General features: G+C 44.5%; 1 protein-coding gene across 7 annotated transcripts in view; it reads left to right on the top strand.

Moving 5' to 3' along the window:
- Nucleotides 1-21,385, top strand: part of TMEM230 (transmembrane protein 230) — a 48,949-nt gene that overhangs the window by 1,686 nt on the left and 25,878 nt on the right. For 5 of the 7 annotated variants that reach the window (XM_025398899.1, XM_025398897.1, XM_025398896.1 and 2 more), the window contains exons 2-4: nt 1,892-2,005; nt 5,650-5,772; nt 11,691-12,792. In XM_025398899.1, coding sequence (XP_025254684.1) covers nt 1,907-2,005; nt 5,650-5,772; nt 11,691-11,831 — 363 coding nt within the window. In that variant the 5' untranslated portion in view covers nt 1,892-1,906 and the 3' untranslated portion in view covers nt 11,832-12,792. Of the gene's footprint in view, nt 1-1,891; nt 2,006-5,649; nt 5,773-11,690; nt 12,793-21,385 lie in introns of those variants that run through there. The other 2 variants (XM_025398894.1, XM_025398895.1) reach the window with 2 other exon arrangements.

Below are 21,385 nucleotides of genomic sequence, written 5' to 3'. Positions count from 1 at the left end.
CTGTGCCCGGCCAGTTTTCTTTTTTTAAAGATATGTTTTTGAATTTAGAATTTAAAAACTTTGACTAAAATATATTTATCCATTTTGATCATACAGCTTTGTTACTTTATGGAGGAAAAGTGGACAAATAAAAAAAATTATTTTTATTTTATTTTATTTTTGACACAGAGTCTCATTCTGTCACCCAGGCTGGAGTGCAGTGGTGCAATCTCGACTCACTGCAACCTCTGTCTCCCAGGCTCAAGCGATTCTTGTGCCTCAGCCTTCCAAATAGCTAGGATTACAGGCATGTGCCACTGTGCCTGGCTGATTTTGGGGGTTTTTTTTAGTAGAAACGGGGTTTCACCATGTTGGTCAAGCTGGTCTCAACTTACTGACCTCAGGTAACCCGCCCACCTCAGCCTCCCAAAGTTCTGGGATTACAGGCATGAGCTACCACACCCAGCATATTAATACAAATTGCCTTAATTTAAATGTTAGGATTTTTCAGACTTATCCACTGTCTCTTAAACTGGTGACATAATAGCCATGATTTCATTACCGCTGTCTGCTTTGAATATTTTGAACAAGAACCCAGGTTTTTATTCCATTTTTTTCTTTCTTTCCTTAAAATTTATTGTAAGCTATTGTACCATGTTCCGTTTCTTAAGGTTGGTACAGAAGTAATTAGGAAAATGAAGTACTACTTTTGGTGCTTGGGATGGGGCAGAGAGGTGGGCGCTTCTAGAGGCACTAGTATAGCCAGGCCCTTATCCAAATTTACAAGGGTCCTGGCATGGTGGCCTGTAATCCCAGCGCTTTGGAAGGCTGAATTGTGCAGATCACTTGAGGTCAGAAGTTCAAGACCAGCTTGGCCAAAATGGTGAAACCCCATCTCTACTAAAAATACAAAAATTAGCTAGGCATGGTGGTGCATGCCTGTAATCCCAGCTACTCAGGAGGCTGAGGCAGGAGGATTGCTTGAACCCAGGAGGTGAAAGCAGCAGTGAGCGAAGATCGCGCCACCGCACTCCAGCCTGGGCAACAGAGTGAGACTCTATCACAAAGAAAAAGAAAAAAAGGAGTTCGAGACCAGCCCGGCCACCATGGTGAAATCCAGTCTTTACTTAAAAAATACAAAAATTAACCAGGCGTGGTGGTGCATGCCTATAAATCCCAACTACTCGGGAGGCTGAGGCAGGAGAATCTCTTGAACCCGGGAGGCGGTGGTTGTAGTGAGCTGAGATTAACCCACTCTACTCCAGCCTGGGTGACAAAGCAAGACACCGTCTCAAGAAAAACAAACAAACAAACAAAAAACCCCACAAATTTACGGCAAGAAACTTTACAGATCTTTTGCATTAAAGGGTTGATCTCTATCGAGGGGCAATAGGCAAAATGTTGATGTGAGTGTATTCCATTTCCTGCCCTCTTCTCCCTCCCTGTCAAACAAGAGAATCATTTGAATGCTCCTCTTGCTTTTTCTTAAAAGTGGGAGCAGGGGACAGGCAATACTGTGGTGTCAGGTGGACCTGGATTTAAGTCCTCATTATTCTACCTAGTCTCTATGTGACTTTGGAAAAATTAAAAGTCAGGGAATCTTAGTGCCAGAATAAACTGGAATGTGATTCTTGGTGAGTGTCTTCACTGTCATTCTACAAGGACAGACCAGACTAGATATTTAATATATAGTGAGAATGTTTTCACTGTGTCAGAGGCATATCTGGTTCTCCATATGCGTATGCCTCTGACACAGTGAAAATTTAACAGTGAAGTGTAAATTGCCCATTGCTAGTCTGACGTGGCAGCCCAGAACTCCAATGCAGAGCATCTAATAATCCTGAACTCATTGGCTCTAATGCACCTTTGTCACCTACAGACAATAACAGCGTTTTTTGTTTTCAAACCGTAGCTGTGTCAGCGTGTTATGATGCCGTCCCGTACCAACCTGGCTACTGGAATCCCCAGTAGTAAAGTGAAATATTCAAGGCTCTCCAGCACAGACGATGGCTACATTGACCTTCAGGTAAATGCACACAAGAACTGCAAGACTGGCTGGCTGTGTTTCTGTTGAGTTAGCCGGAAGACCTTCCAAATGGAGGGTTTGCTAACTGTCCCTAGGGATTAGAGGGAGCAACAAGAGGAAAACTCAGCTCTGAGACCTTTTCAGCCATAATTGCAGAAGAGGGCTGTGGCAGGGTAGTTTCAAACCAATTCCAGTATTGTCCATCTCTAAGAATTTTTTTTTTTTTTTTTTTTTTTTTGAGACGGAGTCTCGCTGTGTCACCCAGGCTGGAGTGCAGTGGCGCGATCTCGGCTCACTGCAAGCTCCGCCTCCCGGGTTTACGCCATTCTCCTGCCTCAGCCTCCGAGTAGCTGGGACTACAGGCGCCCGCCACCACGCCCGGCTAGTTTTTTGTATTTTTTTAGTAGAGACGGGGTTTCACCATGTTAGCCAGGATGGTCTCGATCTCCTGACCTCGTGATCCACCCGCCTCGGCCTCCCAAAGTGCTGGGATTACAGGGTTGAGCCACCGCGCCCGGCCCATCTCTAAGAATTTTTAGTTGTAATGCCAGAGCCTTGTAGTTACAGGTTTTATTTACTTTATTCAGAAACTAACTAGATTGTGTTTTGTTAAGATGGAGTTTGTTTGTCTTTTTTAAGGAACTTTAAAATTTTCGTTAGGTGAAATTTTTTTTTTTTTTGAGACGGAGTCTCACTCTGTCACCCAGGCTGGAGTACAGTGGCCGGATCTCAGCTCACTGCAAGCTCTGTCTCCCAGGTTTATGCCATTCTCCTGCCTCAGCCTCCCGAGTAGCTGGGACTACAGGCGCCCGCCACCTCGCCCGGCTAGTTTTTTTTTTGTATTTTTAGTAGAGACGGGGTTTCACCGTGTTAGCCAGGATGGTCTCGATCTCCTGACCTCGTGATCCGCCCGTCTCGGCCTCCCAAAGTGCTGGGATTACAGGCTTGAGCCACCGCGCCCGGCGTGAAATTTTTTTTTATCAGTGTTTATTTACACTTTAGTCAAAGCCAGTTCACCTTTTAAGGGAGAAACTTATTGCTAAAGCCAGCAGATCGTAGGAATCTTCCTTCTTTCCTGATGTCATGAGATCCAATTTATTAAAGGTATTCTTGTGATAAATAGTAAGTAAAACAGAGTATTTATTAAATTTGTATCCTACCCTAACCATTTATAAACTAGTCAATACTATTATAGCATCTCCTTTTACGCACTTCCCCTTACAATAGAATATTCTAGGTGGAACTAGGGCCAACGAGGAAGTAGCAGGAATCCATCCTTTATAAATAAATAAATTACTCTTTGGACCCACATTTGAAGGAGAGATAAAAATAGATCTGGAAAGATCTGGAAAGCTTCCAGCCACTTAGGTCAGGCACAACCATGAGCCAAACCTTAGAAAATTTGTCTCTGAATCTTAACCTTGAATTGAGTTTGTTCATAAGGCAGGTTTACTTGCTATGTGGAACAAACAATTGATGGTTTGGAATAAACTGAAATTGCCTTCTTTTCCTTTTTTTTTTTGAGACAGAATTTTGCTCTTGTTGCCCAGGCTGAATGAAGTGCAATGGTGCCATCTCGGCTCACTGCAACCTCCGCCTCCCAGGTTCAAGCAATTCTTCTGCCTGAGCCTCCTAAATAGCTGGGATTACAGGCATGCGCCACTATGCCCAGCTAATTTTGTATTTTTAGTAGAGACGGTGTTTCTCCATGTTGGTCAGGCTGGTCTCGAACTCCTAACCTTAGGTGATCTTCCTGCCTCGGCCTCCCAACGTGCTGGGATTATAGGCGTGAGCCACCGAACCCAGCCTCTTGTTTTGTTTTTAAGATGTAGTCTTGCTGTGTTGCTCAGACTGGAGTACAGTGGCGCAGTCCTGGCTCACTGCAACCTCCCTCTCCCAGTTCAAGCGATTCTCGTATCTCAGCCTCCCTAGTAGCTGGGGGACTACAGGTGTGCACCACCATGCCTGGCCAATTTTCGTATTTTTAGTATAGATAGGGTTTCACCATGTTGGCCAGGCTGTTCTTAAACTCTCAACCTCCAGTCATTCACCCACCTTGGCCTCCCAAAGTGCTGAGATTACAGATGTGAGCCACCGCGCCTGGCCTTTTTTTTTTTTTTTTTTTTTTGAGACAGGGTCTTGCCCTTTTGCCCAGGCTTGGGTACAGTGGCACAGTCAAGGCTCACTGCCACCTTGACCTCCTGGGCTCGAGCAGTCTTCTCACCTCAGCCTCCTGAATAGCTGTTACCACAAGCATGTGCCACCACACCCAGCTAATTTTAAAATTTTTTGTAGAGACAGGATCTGTTAAATCCCCATAAGTTAGTACAGCCATCTATATACCAGGCAGTTAATAAATATATGTCTAACAAATGAATGACCATAAAGTCAGTTCTGTTTTTGTTTATAAAAAGTTTCTTATGATACAATGAATGATTTATGGAATGAGATTCAAACTAGAGTGAATGACATTCCTCTGAGATTCCTTTGAGTAACTGTGAGAGCAATAACTAGAGCTTCATCTCTTGCATCTCTTGCCAGTCCCTTTTATTTCTCAGAGCTGCACTAGGTGGTAGGACATACTTAAGACACATAAAGCATCTAGTTTGGTTCTTAATTACCCTCCCGTTTTTGTTGTTGTTGTTTTTGAAACAGGTTCTGGCTTTGTCACCCAGGCTGGAGCTCAGTGGTGCAATCTCAGCTGGCTGCAGTCTTCACCTCCTGGGCTCAAGCCATCCTCCTACCTCAGCCTCCCAAGTAGCTGAGACTGCAGGCACATACCACCATGCCCAGCTAATTTTTGTATTTTTTGTAGAGATGAGGTTTCACCATGTTGCCCAGGCTGGTCTCAAACTCTTGAGCTCAAGTGATCTCCCTGCCTCAGCCTCCCACGTTGCTGAGATTATAGGTGTGAGCTCTCCTCCCTGTTTTAAAGTGTTTGAGGCTGGGCTTGATGACTCACACCTGTAATCCCAGCACTTTGGGAGGCAGAGGCGGGAGAATTCCCTTCAGCCCAGGAGTTGGAGACCACCCTGGGTAACATAGTGAGACCCTGTCTCTACAGAAAATTTTAAACATTAGCTGGGCATGGTGGCATACGCTTGAAGTCCCAGCTACTTGAGAGACTGAGGCAAGAGAATTGCTTGAGTCCAGGAGTTTGAGGCTGCAATGAGCTATAATTGCACCACTGCACTCCAGCCTGAGTGACAGAGCAAGACTCTGTCTCTAAAATCATAAAAATTAGGCAGGGCGCTGTGGCTCACGCCTGTAATCCCAGCACTTTGGGAGGCTGAGGCGGGCAGATAACCTGAGGTCAGGACTTCGAGACCAGCCTGGCCAACAAGGTGAAACCCTGTCTCTACTAAAAATACCCAAAAAATTGCTGAGTGTAGTGGTAGGCACCTGTAATCCCAGCTACTCAGGAGGCTGAGACAGAAGAATCACTTGAATCCAGGAGGTGGAGGTTGCAGTGAGCTGAGATCGTGCCATTGCACTCCACCCTGGACAACAAGAGCAAAACTCCGTCTCAAAACAAGCAAAAAAAAAAAAACCCATAAAAATTAAAAGTAATTAATTAAATGTTTGAACCCAGGTATTTGCATAACGTTCTTCATTGTCTTTTATTGTCTCTGTTTCTCTTCCAGTTTAAGAAAACTCCTCCTAAGATCCCTTATAAGGCCATCGCACTTGCCACTGTGCTGTTTTTGATCGGCGCCTTTCTCATTATTATAGGCTCCCTCCTGCTGTCAGGCTACATCAGCAAAGGGGTAAGCTGACAGGCATGTGGGAATAAGCTATGAGATTTTAAAAATGTTAGCCAAGGCTCGTGTGTGTGTGTGTGTGTGTGTGTGTGTGTGTTTCCCAGTGGTCTATTTTTTTTGAGACAGGATCTTGCCCTGTCATCCAAGTTAGAGTGCAGTGGCACAACCTTTACCTCCCTGGGCTCAAGTGATCCTCCCATCTCAGCCTCCCAAGTAGCTGGAACTACACGTGTGTGCCACCAAGCCCAGCTAATTTTATTTTTTATTTATTTTTGTTTGTTTTATTTTTTGCAGAGGCAGGGTTTCACTATGTTGCCCAGGCTGATCTCTAATTCCTGAGCTCAAGCAGTCTGCCTGCCTCAACCTTCCAAAGTGCTGGGATTGCCAGTGTGAACCATTGCACCTGGCCAATTTTTTTTTTTTTTTTCAATTTTTTTTCCAATTTTTACGGGGACGTAGTAGGTATATATACTTAGGGGATACATGAGATATTTTGATACAGCCATGCATTCATAATAATCACATCAGGCTAAATGGGGTATCCTTCACCTCAAGCATTCATCATTTGTGTTACATTCCAATTATACTTTTATTTATTTATGTATGTATTTGTTTATGTATTTATTTTTGAGACAGAATCTCACTCTGTCATCCAGGCTGGAGTGCAGTGGCATGATATCAGCTAACTGCAACCTCTGCCTCCCAAGTTCAAGCTATTCTTGTGCGTCAGCCTCTCGAGTAACTGAAATTACAGACGTGCGGCACCACACCCGGCTAATGTTGGTATTTTTAGTAGAGACAGGGTTTCGCCATGTTGACCAGGCTGGTCTCATACTCCTGGCCTCCCAAAGTGTTGGGATTACAGGCATGAACCACTGCGCCTGGCTTACTTTTAGTTATATATACATACATACATACATATATATATATATATATATATACATACATACATACATATATATATAGTTGAGAGCAAAACTCCGTCTCTCTCATATATATATATATATATAGTCATCTGAAATATGTCAACTGTACTACCCTAAGCACTTTGTATGTAGTAATTTACTTAATGCTCACAACAGCCCTGTGAGATAAGTATAATAATGGGGAGATCATAATAGACGGAAACTGAAATGCAAAGGGGTTGAGTATCATGAGTGGCAGTTGTACTCTGAAGTGTCGTACTCTGAAGAGTGGCAGGACTGAATAGAAAGAACTGAGGCAGACTGATTATGGAGCATGCTATTAACCACTGTGTGACACTGCCTCTATAAACTGGAACATCGACTGACAGTGTTGATAATCTTGTGTTATGTCTGCCAAGATGCTGTTGGCTGTGGGGCAGCAGCAGTGGCAAAAGCANATTCTCCTGCCTCAGCCTCCCGAGTAGCTGGGACCACAGGCGCCCGCCACTTCGCCCGGCTAGTTTTTTGTATTTTTTAGTAGAGACGGGGTTTCACCGTGTTAGCCAGGATGGTCTCGATCTCCTGACCTCGTGATCCGCCCGTCTCGGCCTCCCAAAGTGCTGGGATTACAGGCTTGAGCCACCGCGCCCGGCCCTGGAGACAGAGTCTTGTTCTGTCACCCAGGCTGGAGTGCAGTGGTACAATCTCAGCTCACTGCAACCTCCGCCTCCTGGGTTCAAGTGATTCTGCTGCCTCAGCCTCCTGAGTAGCTGAGACTACAGTGGCAAACCAGCACGGCTGACCTATTTTTGTATTTTTAGTAAAGACGGGTTTTTGCCATGTTGGCCAGGCTGGTCACGAACTCCTGACCTCAAGTGGTCTGCCCGCCTGGGCCTCCTAAAGTGCTGGGATTACAGGCGTGAGCCACCACGTCCAGCCTTAGTTATTATATTTTTAAATGTACAATAAATTATTCTCTAGTCATTTTGTGCTATCAAATCCTAGAGCTTATTCATTCTATGTAACTATGTTTTTGTACCCGTTAACCATCCCCATTTCCCCCCACCTTTCCCAGCCTTTGGTAACCATCATTCTGCAATATTCATGAGTTCAATTGTTTTAATTTTTAGTTCCCACAAATGAGTGAGAACTTGGAAAGTTTGTCTTTCTGTGCCTGGCTTATTTCACTTAACATAACGTCCTCCAGTTTCATCCATGTTGTTGCAAGTGACAGGATCTCATGCTTTTTTGTGGCTGAATAGTACTCCATTGTATATATGTACCACATTTTCTTTATTCATTTGTCTGTTGAAGAACACTTTGGTTGCTTCCAAATTTTGGCTGTTGTTAATAGTGCTGCCATAAATATGGAAGTGCAGATATCTCTTTGACAGACTGATTTCCTTTCTTTTGGGTATATACCTAGCCGTGAGATTGCTGGATCATATGGTAGTTCTATTTCATACTGTTCTCCGTAGTGGCTATACTAATTTACGTTCCCATCAACATTGTACGAGGGTTCCCTTTTCTCCACATCCTTGCTATCATTTGTTATTGCCTGTTTTTTTGGATAAAAGCCATTTTGGCTGGGTGCAGTGGCTCACACCTGTAGTCCCAGCACTTTTGGAGGCCGAGGCAGGAGGATCACTTGAGCCCAGGAGTTCGAGACCAGCCTGGGCAACATAGTGAGACCTCGTGTCTATATTTTTTAAAAAGCCATTTTAACTGGGATGAAATGATACCTCATTGTAGTCTTGATTTGTATTTCTTTGATCAGTGATGTTAAGCACCTTTTCTTATACCTATTTGCCATTTGTATGCCTTCTTTTGAGAAATGCCCATTTTTGACTGAATTATTAGATTTTTTTCCTATAGAGTTTGAGCTCCTTATATATTCTGGTTATTAATTCCTTGTCAGATGGATACTTTGCATATATTTTTTTCCATTCTGTGGGTTGTCTCTTCACTTTGTTGATTGTTTCCTTTGCTGTACAGAAGCTTTTTAACCAGATGTGATCTCATTTATCTGTTTTTGCTTTGATGGCCTGTGCTTTTGGGGGCATTATTCAAGAAATCTTTGCCCAGTCCAGCATCCTGGAGAGTTTCCCCCATGTTTTCTTGTAGTAGTTTCATAGTTTTAGGTCTTACATTTAAGTGTTTAATCCATTTTCATTTGATTTTTGTATATGGTAGGAGATTTGAGGGGTCTAGTTTCATTCTTCAGCATATGGATATCCAGTTTTCCTAATACCATTTATTGAAAAGACTGGTTCTTTCCCTAGTGTATGGTTTTTTTTTTTTTTAGAGAGAGTCTCACTCTGTCATCCAGGCTGGAGTGCAGTGGCACCATCTTGGCTCACTGCAACCTCAGCCTCCCAAGTAACTGGGACCACAAGCAGGTGCCACCACACTTGGTTAATTTTTTTTTTTTTATTTTTTATATAGACGAGGTTTTGCCATGTTGCCTAGGCTGATCTCAAACTCCTAGACTCAAGCAGTCCAGGAGTACAGTGGTGTGATCACAGCTCTCTGCAACCTCAATCTTCTGGGCTCAATCGATCCTCCCAGCTCAGCTTCACAAGTAGCTGGAGTTACAGGTGTGAGTCATCATAGCCAGCTAATTTTTTTGTTTGTTTGTTAGAGATGAGATCTCATTCATTATGTTGCCCAGGCTGGTCTTGAACTCCTAGGCTCAAGCAATCCTCCTGCCTCAGCCTCCCAAAGTGCTGGAATTACAGGCTTGAGCCACTGCACCCCTATGGCTATGTTCCCCGTTGTGTGTTAATTATGGTCAGTGTGAGGCCCACCCTAGCCTCCCAAAGTACTGGGATTACAGGCGTGAGCCACTGCACCCGTTGAATGTAGAATTTTATCAAATGCTTTTCTAGCATTGATTGAAATAATCATATGGTTTTTGTCCTTTATTCTGCTGATATGATTTTATCACATTGATTGATTTGTATAAGTTGAACCATCCTTGCATTTCTGGGATAAATCCCACTTGGTCCTGATGAATAATCTTTTTAATGTATTGTTGAATTTGGTTTGCTAGTATTATCCTCCTTATTGAGGATTTTTGCATCAATGTTCATCAGGGATATTGGCCTATTTTTCTTTTTTCGACGTGTCTTTGCCTGGTTTTGGTATCGGTAAAACTGGCCTCATAGAATGAGTTTGGAAGTATTCTCTCCATGTCTGTTTCTGTTTCAGAATAGTTTCAGTAGGATTAGTATTCTTTTTTTTTTTTTTTTTTTTTTTTGAGACAGGGTCTCATTCTGTCACCCAGGCATAGTGCAGTGGTGCGAGCTCAGCTCACTGCAACCTTTGCCTCCCAGGCTTATGTGATCCTGCCACCTCGCTAGCAACTGGGACCACAGGCGTGTACCACCATGCCCGTCTAATTTTTGTGTTGTTTGTCAAGACGGGGTTTTACCATGTTGACCAGGCTGGTCTTGAAATCCTGAGCTCAAGCGATCTGCCTGCCTAGGCCCCCCAAAGTGCTGGGATTACTGGAATAAGCCACCATGCCCAGCCAAGTATTAATTCTTTAACTGGTATAATTCAGCAGTGAAACTATCAAGTCCCAGGCTTCTCTTTGCTAGGAGACTTTTTATTACGGCCTCAATCTCATTACTCTTTGTTTGTCTATTCGGATTTTAGGTTTTTTTTCCTGGTTGAATCTTTGTTTTTATATTCATGTCTAGTACAGCAGATTCCAGCAGAAAGAACAAAAGGATTTTCTTTTGCATTTTGTTCTTTGTTGGCAAAATATGTTTTTCTTCCTTTGAGCAACAGTAAACTTCCATAGTTCCTATAAGGGAGGTGGTAGCAGGTAGACAAACTTGGTCTCTGAGATATTAGACAGTTTGCCCTGTAATAGTTTGGAACAACATGGCTGAGCCTGGCATGCAAGAGTCCTGATTGGTAAAGGGCTGTAGCTGGAGCAGCATGCTGTCATTGTAGCTGTGCAGTGCCATGGATGTACCGTCAGTGTTTGGAGAGAAATAGCAATTCTGTTATATGTGTGGGGTCACTGTGCCTCATAAGTCAGTTCCTTCTTACATTATGTTTGTATGGCGTTCCTGTTGAGCTTCAATATGAAACCTTAGAAACCTAAAGTAGTTGGTGGTTCTTTCTCATGGGCTATCCCCACATACACAATGTCTAAGTTGTCTTGAACCAATTCTGACTATAATTAACACACAACAGGGAACACAGCCAGCCAGCTGCAGTGGCTCAAGCCTATAATTCCAGCATTTTGGGAGACTGAGGCAGGAGGATTTCTTGATCCCCCGAGTTCAAGACCAGCCAGGGCAACATAGTGAGACCTCATCTCTACCAAACAAACAAACATACAAAATTAGCCAGGTATGGTGACTCACACCTGTAACCCCAGCTACTTGGAGGCTGAGGTGGAGGATCACTTGAGCCTTGGAAGTTGAGGTTGCAGTGAGCTGTAATCACGCCATTGTAATTCAGCCTGAGCAATAGAGCAAGACTCTTACCTCAAAAAAAAAAAAAAGAAAAGAAAAAAGAAAAAAAACCCTGAAATTCTGAGAAAAACACAGAGTTTATTGTAGTGGTAGCTGTACAATTACAAAAGGTGAAAAACAACCAAAGTGTCCAGCAGTTGTATGTGGGGCAGTTAAGTAAAACTGTGGCATGTCCATTTCAGTGGAATGTTACACATCCTTACAGTTTAAATATATGAAGAAGTTTTAATAATATTGGCCACAGGACACAGAGTATGTTGTGTTCACAACTAAGAGCTTTAAAAAAAGGAAAAGAAGCTAAAATATCTGGATGAGAATGGGTCATTTTTTTCTTTATAATTGTTAGTACTTTGTAGTTTTTCTTCAATTTACAGTCAGGAGGAAACCTTTTCCCTCGGTAGTATACAACTCAAAGAAAATGTACTGAAGAGTATAAAATACTGATCTAAGGATTAGGTATGAGACTTTTTATTTTAAAATGTGTAACTCTTACGATACTAATGTGTTTGCCTCCTTCTGCCACCAGGGGGCAGACCGGGCCGTTCCAGTCCTGATCATTGGCATTCTGGTGTTCCTACCGGGTTTTTACCACCTGCGCATCGCTTACTACGCATCCAAAGGCTACCGTGGTTACTCCTATGATGACATTCCAGACTTTGATGACTAGCACCCACCTAATAGCTGAGGAGAAGAGTCACAGTGGAACTGTCCCAGCTTTAAGATACCTAGCAGAAACTATAGCTAAGGACTAAGGAATTCTTCTGCTTGCAGATGTTTAAGAAAATAATGGCCAGATTTTATGGGTCCTTCCCAAAGATGTTAACTGAACCTACAGTAGCTAATTAGGACATGCTCTGTTTTTCATCCCTTGGCCCTGGCAAGAGCTTCTGACAAGTTTTTCCACAGGAATATGTATCATGGAAGAATAGAGGTTATTCTGTAATGGAAAAGTGTTGCCTGCCACCACCCTCTGTAGAGCTGAGCATTTCTTTTAAATAGTCTTCATTGCCAATTTCCTCTTGTAGCAAATGGAAGAATGTAGTATGGCTAATTTCTTATTACTAAGTAATTTATTTTAAAAATATCTGAGTATATTATCCTCTACACTTATCCCTACCTTCATGTTCCAGTGGAAGGCCTTAGTAAAATCAAAGATCGGTGAGTTCATCTGTAATGTTTTTTTTACTTGCTTTCTTATTGACAGCAACCAGGAATTTTTTTTTTCCTGCGGAGCAAGTTTTCAAAATGTAAATACTTTCTCTGTTTAACAGTCCTTGGCCCATTCTGATCCAGTTCACCAGTAGATTGGACAGCATACAATTTGGATCATTTTGTCCCTTGTAAATCAAAATGTTCTGTAGATTATTCCTTTAATGGCTGGACTTTTGGCTGTTTCCTAATGAAACATGTAGATAAGTGGTTATTATTTCGAGTTTATAACCCTATTGCTAGCACCTTGTGATGTCATCATTCTGCTCATGATTCCAAGGATCAGCCTGGATGCCTAGAGGACTAGATCACCTTAGTTTGATTCTATTTTTTAGCTTGCAAAAGGTGACTTATATTCCAAAGAAATTAAAACGTTGAAATCCAAATCCTGGAATTAAAATGAGTTAACTTTAAACATTTCAGAAAACATTTTAATGATTTTATGATATCTTTTTTTTTTTTTTTTTTTTTTTTTTTTTGAGACGGAGTCTCGCTCTGTCGCCCGGGCTGGAGTGCAGTGGCCGGATCTCAGCTCACTGCAAGCTCCGCCTCCCGGGTTCACGCCATTCTCCGGCCTCAGCCTCCTGAGTAGCTGGGACTACAGACGCCCGCCACCTCGCCCGGCTAGTTTTTTGTATTTCTTAATAGAGACGGGGTTTCACCATGTTAGCCAGGATGGTCTCGATCTCCTGACCTCGTGATCCGCCCGTCTCGGCCTCCCAAAGTGCTGGGATTACAGGCTTGAGCCACCGCGCCCGGCCATATGATATCTTTAATCCCAGTACCCAGATCTACCTTAGTTTGTAGGTAGCTGGCATTATGGGTCACACTCTACTTTCCCTAACTCTGAGGTGTGGACTTGGGCAGCTAGAAGCATGGACATGCCATCAGCTGAGTTGGAAGGCTATGGGAAGAGCAAGTGTTAGATGTCTACTCAATATCCAAGTGGAGCTGTTGAGGAGGCAGTTGTGATGCATGTGTGTGTCTAGAGTTTAAGAGTGGGTCTTGGATGGAAATAGAAATTTGGGAGTCAGTATTTGGACAGTATCTTAAAAATCAGAGGGCTGTTTGAGATCACCAGTAGAGCGAGTGTAGTTGGAGGGGGAAAAAAAAAAAAAGACTCAGGAAATGAGGGACAAAGAGAGGGTGACGTGAAGCAGCCTCCAAGATTAGGCACTTTTGGTAATGGGAATGTTGACTGGGGAGTCCAGTAGTCTAGAGTTCCTGATCCTTGACAGTGAATATGTGAGGTGATATATAAAGCTTTATCTTGGGGAGTGGTTGCCAAGCAAAGCTCAGATCAGAAGGTTTTGACCAAACCAAATGATTTGGTTTATTTATTTATTTATTTTTTATTTTATTATTTTTTTTTTTTTTTGAGACAGAATCTCGCTCTGTCGCCCAGGCTGGAGTGCAGTAGCCGGCTGGATCTCAGCTCACTGCAAACTCCGCCTTCCGGGTTTACGCCATTCTCCTGCCTCAGCCTCCCGAGTAGCTGGGACTACAGGCGCCCGCCACCTCGCCCAGCTAGTTTTTTTGTATTTTTTAGTAGAGACAGGGTTTCACTGTGTTAGCCAGGATGGTCTCCATCTCCTGACCTTGTGATCCACCTGTCTCGGCCTCCCAAAGTGCTGGGATTACAGGCTTGAGCCACCGCGCCTGGCCTATTTTTATTTTTATTTTTTTTAAACAGAGTCTTGCTCTACTGCCCAGGCTGGAGTGCAGTGGCAGTCATGGCTCGCTGCAGCCTTGAATTCCTGGGCTCAAGTGATCCCCGCACCTTGGCCTCCCAAAGTGTTGGGATTACAGGCATGAGCTACCGAGCCTGGCCTATTCGGTCCTTTTTTAAAAAGTTGATGCTGCTGATCAAAGAAAATAAACAGAAGGGTATAAAGTGAAAAGTAAACATTTGGGCATGGAGTGGAGAGTGTGCATTCACTCCAGCTTACCTCTCAAGGCTTTCCAAATAAATTTCTTAATATACCCCTTCCTGAAATGCTCTAAGCACATATATACATACCTGGTTTTTAAAACTTGGTCTCCCATTGTATGGTTCTATAATTTTTTCCCCCCACTGATTCTATTTTGTGTATCTTTCCATATCCATGGAGATCAGTCATATTCTTGTTAATGCACATTATAAGTGTAGTTTTTCATCCTATGCATTTAGTAGTCATAGGATCAGAGCAGAAACCAACCAACTTCCTACCTGGGGTAGGAATCTCCTCTCCAGAGTTCCCTGAGGAATGGCCTTTGCTGCTCTATTTGAACATTCACACTTGTGATCTTATTCCAGCTGGCATTGTTACAGAACTATCATTTATGAAGCCAAACTCAGACTCCTTGCAACTTGTATGCTTTTACCGTAGTTGTATTATTTGGTGTTTTATAGAAAAGACTTAAACCTCTATGGCCATACTACCCTGAATGCTCCCGACCTCATCTGATCTTGGAAGCCAAGCCGGGTCAGGCCTGGTTAGTAGTTGGATGGGAGAAAAGATCTAAACCTCCATAATAATGTTGAACATTTCTTGACCCCTTTGCCAGGTATTCTGCCAGATAGTTTCATTACATATCTCATTTTAATCCTTAGAAAAGTCCCGAGTTAGCCATGCACGGTGGCTCATGTCTGTAATCCCGCACTTTGGGAGCCCGAGGCGGGCGGATCACCTGAGGTTGGGAATTTGACCAGCCTCACCAACATGGAGAAACCCCGTCTCTACTAAAAATACAAAATTAGCTGGGCATGGTGATGCATGCCTGTAATCCCAGCTACTTGGGAGGCTGAGGCAGGAGAATCGCTTGAACCCGGCAGGCTGAGGTTGCAGTGAGCCAAGATCGCACCATTGTACTCCAGCCTGGGCAACAAGAGTGAAACTCCATCTCCAAAAAAAAATTCTGAGTTAGGTAAGATTCTTAGGTAGGAAGTAGGTGAGATATTTGGGATGAAAGTTAGTAGGCAAAGCCTGGGCCTGGCACGGTGGCTCACGCCTGTAATCCCAAAACTTTGGGAGGCCGAGGTGGGCGGGATCACTAGAGGTCAGGAGTTCAAGATCAGCTTGGCCTAAGAATACAAAAATTAGCTAGGTGTGGTGGCGGGCACCTATATCCCAGCTACTTAAGAGGCTGAGGCAGGAGAATCACTTGAACCCGGGAGGTGGAGGTTGCAATGAGCCAAGATCACACCACTGCACTCCAGATGGTGACAGAGTGAGACTCCATCTCAAAAATATAATAATAAAAATTTTAAGCCGGGCGCGGTGGCTCAAGCCTGTAATCCCAGCACTTTGGGAGGCTGAGATGGGCGGATCACGAGGTCAGGAGATCGAGACCATCCTGGCTAACACGGTGAAACCCCGTCTCTACTAAGAAATACAAAAAATAGCCGGGCGAGGTGGCAGCGCCTGTAGTCCCAGCTACTCGGGAGGCTGAGGCCGGAGAATGGCGTGAACCCGGGAGGCGGAGCTTGCAGTGAGCTGAGAGCCGGCCACTACACTCCAGCCTGGGTGACAGCGCGAGACTCCATCTCAAAAAAAAAAAATTTTAAAAAGGCAAAGCCTGAATTCCCTTTACCAGATATGACAGCCAAATGCTTTTAGGTACTAGGCCAGTGAAGAAATGGGGGAGGTGGGTATGGACAGTAGAAGTAGTTGGGGGACCGTGGTCACTTGTCAGATGTATATTTTACCTGAAAGTAGCCTTCTCCCCGCTCCAAAATGTTGGCCAGACCATATATCCTAACTTTTTTAAAGGATGTTCTTATTTGTAACAATTCTTATGCCTCCTGTTAGTCATTTCCAAGGCTAAAAACCCTCTCCAGTTGCTTCAGCTATTCTGCATGTGATGGAAATTTCAGATCCATTGCCACTCTGGTGGGTCTCTTGGTTAAGCTTCACGTGGTCATATACCAGAGGCACTTCTGTTCTGCCAGGAATTGTGAGGTGCTGGAGGTACAACAGGAACAAATAGGACTTGGGTAGTGAGGAACACAGGTTGCAAACCAGCAGCCACATGTTGGCCTGCATTTGAGGATTTATTTTTTGAATTGTTCCGTTTTATCTTCTGACCACCTGTCCCCAAGTTCTGCGCATTTTGTTTCTGAAAAGGGAAATGTTCACATGATCTTGATTTTGGACTTGAAAAATCAGGTAGTCCTTCATTGCTGAGAGGCTCCAGCCAACTCAAGTAAGGTAGTACAAGTTTTAGCTGAGCAGCATTCTCCAGTTCACCAAAGTTTCCACCACTCTTATTTTTATATCCAGCATGCTAATTTTCCTCACTAAGGACAAAGACTGTCTTAAACCCTCCCACAAATCCTAGCACAGTGCTTGTAGACACTTAGGTTTGTCAAATGAAGAGCTGGAATCGTGTGCATTTCCATCCCAGGACACTGTTCCTTTGAGGTATAGATAGGTAGGCAAGTACCGACCTACGTTTACTTCAGACTTTCCTAAATGGCCCTCCACCAGCTGCCTAGCAGGCCAGCTACTCTTCACACAGTTGATGCTGCCTGGTCAGTCATGCCTCTGCCTGGCACCCTCTGCCCAGGCCAAGGAGCCCATTTCATGACCTACCTATACCAGCTGACACAGGAGAACCTCCTGCCACTGGTGTATGGTAAGGGAACCTGGTAGACGGACAGTAACAGCACTGGCTTTCTGCTAACCTTTGAAGGGTCATATACCAATCAATGCACCTTAGTTGCCTTGATTTCTCATTAAATTCCTATCCTGAGGCTTCTCTCCTAGATTCGGTCCCATAGGCTCCTGGCCTCACAGGTATGTAGTTCAGTGATGGGGCCTCAGTTTCCTTCTAAAGTGGGGATAAAACAGTTCCTACCTCACAAGGTGATTGTGAGGATTAAATAAAAACAGTTCCAGATGGTGGTTCACACAGCCTGGCACAAAGTAAGCTGCTATTCAAGAAAGTAAAGAGGATCACTGCTTTGGCTTCAGGGAGCAGAGCCTGGGATGAGGCAGAGGTGGAGGGAAGAGAGACCATCTGTTACCCTCTTGCCATCTTGAGCCTGCTGTTCCATGGCAGAACCACCCGAGAGCCAGCGGCAGGGGCGAGGGTTGATTGCCCAGCCCAGGCAGGGCTCCTCTCCCTGACAGCTGCTGATGGAGGGTGTGAGGAGGTCTCAGGCCCCTGGTCCTTTACCAGCATTCGGCTGGGCCTGGAGGGCTGTGTGCTCCAATCCTCCGGAAAAGGTGAAAGGCCCTGCAGGGAAGTCCTTGAAGACAAAGAGATTTTGCAGCTGGAGCATCATCAGATTGCCTCTCATGGAGCTTGTTTTTCCTCTATTTTTTTCACCTCCACTCAGTCTTGCTCCTTGCTATGCAAATACAGTCTGGTCTGTGGACTGGCAGCATCAACATCACTTGGGAAATTTGAAATGCAGAATCTTGGGCTCCTCTCCTAAATCGGTATCTGCATTGTAGCAAGAGCCCTGTATGTCAAGAAGCCTACCTATTAGTTGCTTGTCAGTGTCTGAGAAGCACTGGCTGATGAGGGCTCACTTTCCCTCCTAGTCCATCTCCTCACCTTGAGACGACCTCCTCAGGCAGTGCCAATGGGTGGCCCTGGGTGCAGGGGCACTTAGAAGGTATAGTCCCTCCTCTTTGATCCACTGTTATTCTCTAGCTAAGACAGTAACTCCCAAAGTCTGCAGAACTGGATCACTTTTTGTGATCAGTGAGAAATTAAGACAGGAGTCCCAAAGATGAGGAAGGTCAGTGGCAGGAGTGGAACATGCTTCGGTTCCCTGAAGGCCCAGGGAAGGGGACGATGTATAATTTATGGCCCAGTGAGAGGCAGGATAGGTTTTCTTTCTGTTTCTGTGGGAGGCAAGCCTGGTGGCTCAGGAGTTTACTCCAAACGCTGGAGGTGCTGGCTTGCCTCCATCCATGGATCTCTATTGCCTCCATTCTTTCATTCCTCTCACTAACACAAGAAGAACCAACTAGAAAATGCTCCAATCTGAGGGTAAAAGTTTCTTGGCTAAGATGCTAATCCTTCGAGAGGGTTTTCTCTAGAATTAATGTCTACAGAGTTTGCCCTGAGACCACCATCCACAGGGCTGCTTTTGCCCCACAGCTGAAATAATGGCAGCAGCAAAATCACCAGCACATCCTGGGAGGGTCTGTGGCCTGATAGGCTGAAGAAAACCAGTGCCCCTTTGTCCATAGTTGCAAGGAGATGACTTGCATTGGGAAATAGGAGGTGACAATGAGGAACCTGGGCAGTAAGACCAACTGTCCCTGTAGCTGTGATCAGAAAAGTGTAAGACTTAGCTGACTGATGGCATTGGGCATGGTGGCCAGCACCTGTAGTCCTAGCTACTTAAGAGGCCAAGGTGGGAGGATCCCTTGAGGCCAAGAGTTCAAGACCAGCCTGGGCAACAGATCTACAAATTTTCTTTTTTTTTTTTTTTTTTTTTTGAGATGGAGTCTCACTCTGTCTCAAGCTGGAGTGCTGTGGCAGGATCTCGGCTCACTGCAACCTCTGCCTCCCATGTTCAAGCTATTCTCCTACCTCAGCCTCCCGAGTAGTTGGGATTACAGGCACGTGCCACCACGCCTGACTAATTTTTGTATTGTTAGTAGACATGGGGTTTCACCATGTTGGCCAGGCTGGTCTTGAACTGCTGACCTCGTGATCCTCCTGCCTCAGCCTCCCAAAGTGCTGGGATTACAGGCGTGAACCACCATGCCTGGCCAAAAAAAATTTTTTTTTTTAATTATACAGGTGTGGTGGTGTGTGCCTGTAATCCTAGCTACTTAGGAAGCTGAGGTGGGATCAGTTGAGCCCAGGGTTTGAAGTTACAGTGACCTGTGATGGTCCACTGAACTCCAGCCTGGGCAACAGAATGAGACCTTGTCACTTAAAAAGGCCAGGTGTGGTGGCTCACGCCTGTAATCCAAGCACTTTGGGAGGCTGAGGCAGACAGATCACGAGGTCAAAAGTTCGAGACCAGCCTGACCAACATGGTGAAACCCTGTCTCAACTAAAAATACAAAAATTAGGTGTGGTGGTGGGCGCCTGTAATCTCAGCTACTTAGGAGGCTGAGGCAGGAGAATCGCCTGAACCCGGAAGGCGGAGGTTGCAGTGAGCCAAGATTGTGCCACTGCACTCCAGCTGGGCAACAGAGCAAGACTCCATCTCACAAAGGAAAAAGGGGAAAGGAAAAAGAAAAAAACTCACTGATCGGATTTGTTGATAGCTCCAAGTTTCCCCCAGAGTTATTTCTAAGTATTTTACGTTTTGTATAGCCTTGATAAATGAGGCCTTTTAGGCTGGGTGCAGTGACTCATGCCTGTAATCCCAGCACTTTGGGAGGTCAAGGCAGGCGCATCGCTTGAGACCAGGAGTTCAAGACCAGCCTGGCCAACATGGCAAACCCTGTGTCTCTACTAAAAATACAAAAATCAGCCAGGCATGGTGGTGTACTCCTGTAATCCCAGCTAGTCAGGTGGCTGAGGCATGAGAATCGCTTGAACCCGTGAGGTGGAGCTTGCAGTGAGCTGAGATGTTGCCACTGCACTCCAGCCATCTCTAAATAAATAAATAAATCAGGCACAGTGGCTCATGCCTGTAACCCCAGCATTTTGGGAGGCTGAGGCAGGCAGATCGTTTGAGCCCAGGAGTTCAAGACCAGCCTGGGCAACGTGGCAAAACCCCATCTCTACAAAAAAATTAGCCAAGTATGGTGGCATGCACCTATAGTCCCAGCTACTCAGGAGGCTGAGATGGGAGGATAGCTTGAGCCCAGGAGGTGGAGGTTGCAGTGAGCCAAAATTGCACCACTGCACTCCAGCCTGGGCAACATAGTGAGGCCCTCTCTCTACAAAATAACAAAAATAAAATAAAATATGAAATAAAATGGATTTTTTCCTATTCATTTTTTTCTTTGAGTAGTTCTTTGTTAATGTATAGAAACACTACTGATTTTTATATGTTGCTTTTGTATCCTACAACTTTATTTAGTTCTGACAGGTTTTTGGTGGTGTCTTTAGGGTTTTCTATATATAGGATCATGCCATCTGTAAGTAGAGACAGTTTTACTTCTTTGTTTCCAATTTGGAGGCTTGTCATTTCTTTTTCTCGCCTAATGCTCTGGCTAGGATTTCCATTACTATGTTGAATAGAAATGGTGAGAGTGGGGATGCTTGTCTTGTTTCTAATCTTAGTGGAAGAGCTTTCAGTATGTTCACAGAGAATTTGTCATATAAGGTAAATTCCAAGGTACTACATCAAAGTACATTCTTTCTATACCTAACTTGTTGAGAGTTTTTACCATGAAAGGTTGTCAAATTTTCTCAAATGCTTTTCTACATCTATTGAGATGATCATGTGATTTTTGCCTTTCATACCCTTTTTTTTTGAGATAGAGTTTCACTCTTGTTGCCCAGGCTGGAGTACAGTGGCGCGATCTCGGCTCACTGCAACCTCCGCCTCTGGGTTCAAGCGATTCCCCTGCCTCAGCCTCCCCAGTAGCCGGGATTACAGGCATGTGCCACCACCCAGGCTAATTTTGTATTTTTAGTAGAGACAAGATTTCTCCGTGTTGGTCAGGCTGGTCATGAACTCCCGACGTCAGGTGGTCTGCCCGCGTCGGCCTCCCAAAGTGCTGGGATTACAGGCATGAGCCACTGTGCCTGGCCTGCCTTTCATTCTCTTTACGTGTGTATTACATCTACTGATATGCATATGTTGAACCCGGGATGTCAGAAAATGTCAAGTATTTTCCCCATTTAATGGGGAGTGAAACCACAGTGAGACCAAAAGCACCATGGACTGATGCTGGTCCAGGATCGAGGACTCCTCGTTCTGAACATCAACTCAAGATGATCTTCCACTATGTATTTCTCCCTGGTGTTTTCATCTCCCCACCTCCAGCAAGGGGCAAGAAACTAACCTCTCTCTGCCAATCTTATCAGACCAGCAATAAAAGAAGGTCAGTATCTCAGTGTGTGGAAATTATGACTTTGCAATCTAGGAAAACAAAGGAG

The sequence above is a fragment of the Theropithecus gelada genome, chromosome 10 (assembly GCF_003255815.1).
Source record: "Theropithecus gelada isolate Dixy chromosome 10, Tgel_1.0, whole genome shotgun sequence".
Classification (NCBI taxonomy): domain Eukaryota; kingdom Metazoa; phylum Chordata; class Mammalia; order Primates; family Cercopithecidae; genus Theropithecus; species Theropithecus gelada.
Note: the sequence above shows the minus strand (reverse complement) of the source record. Positions and strands in the feature narration are given on the sequence as shown.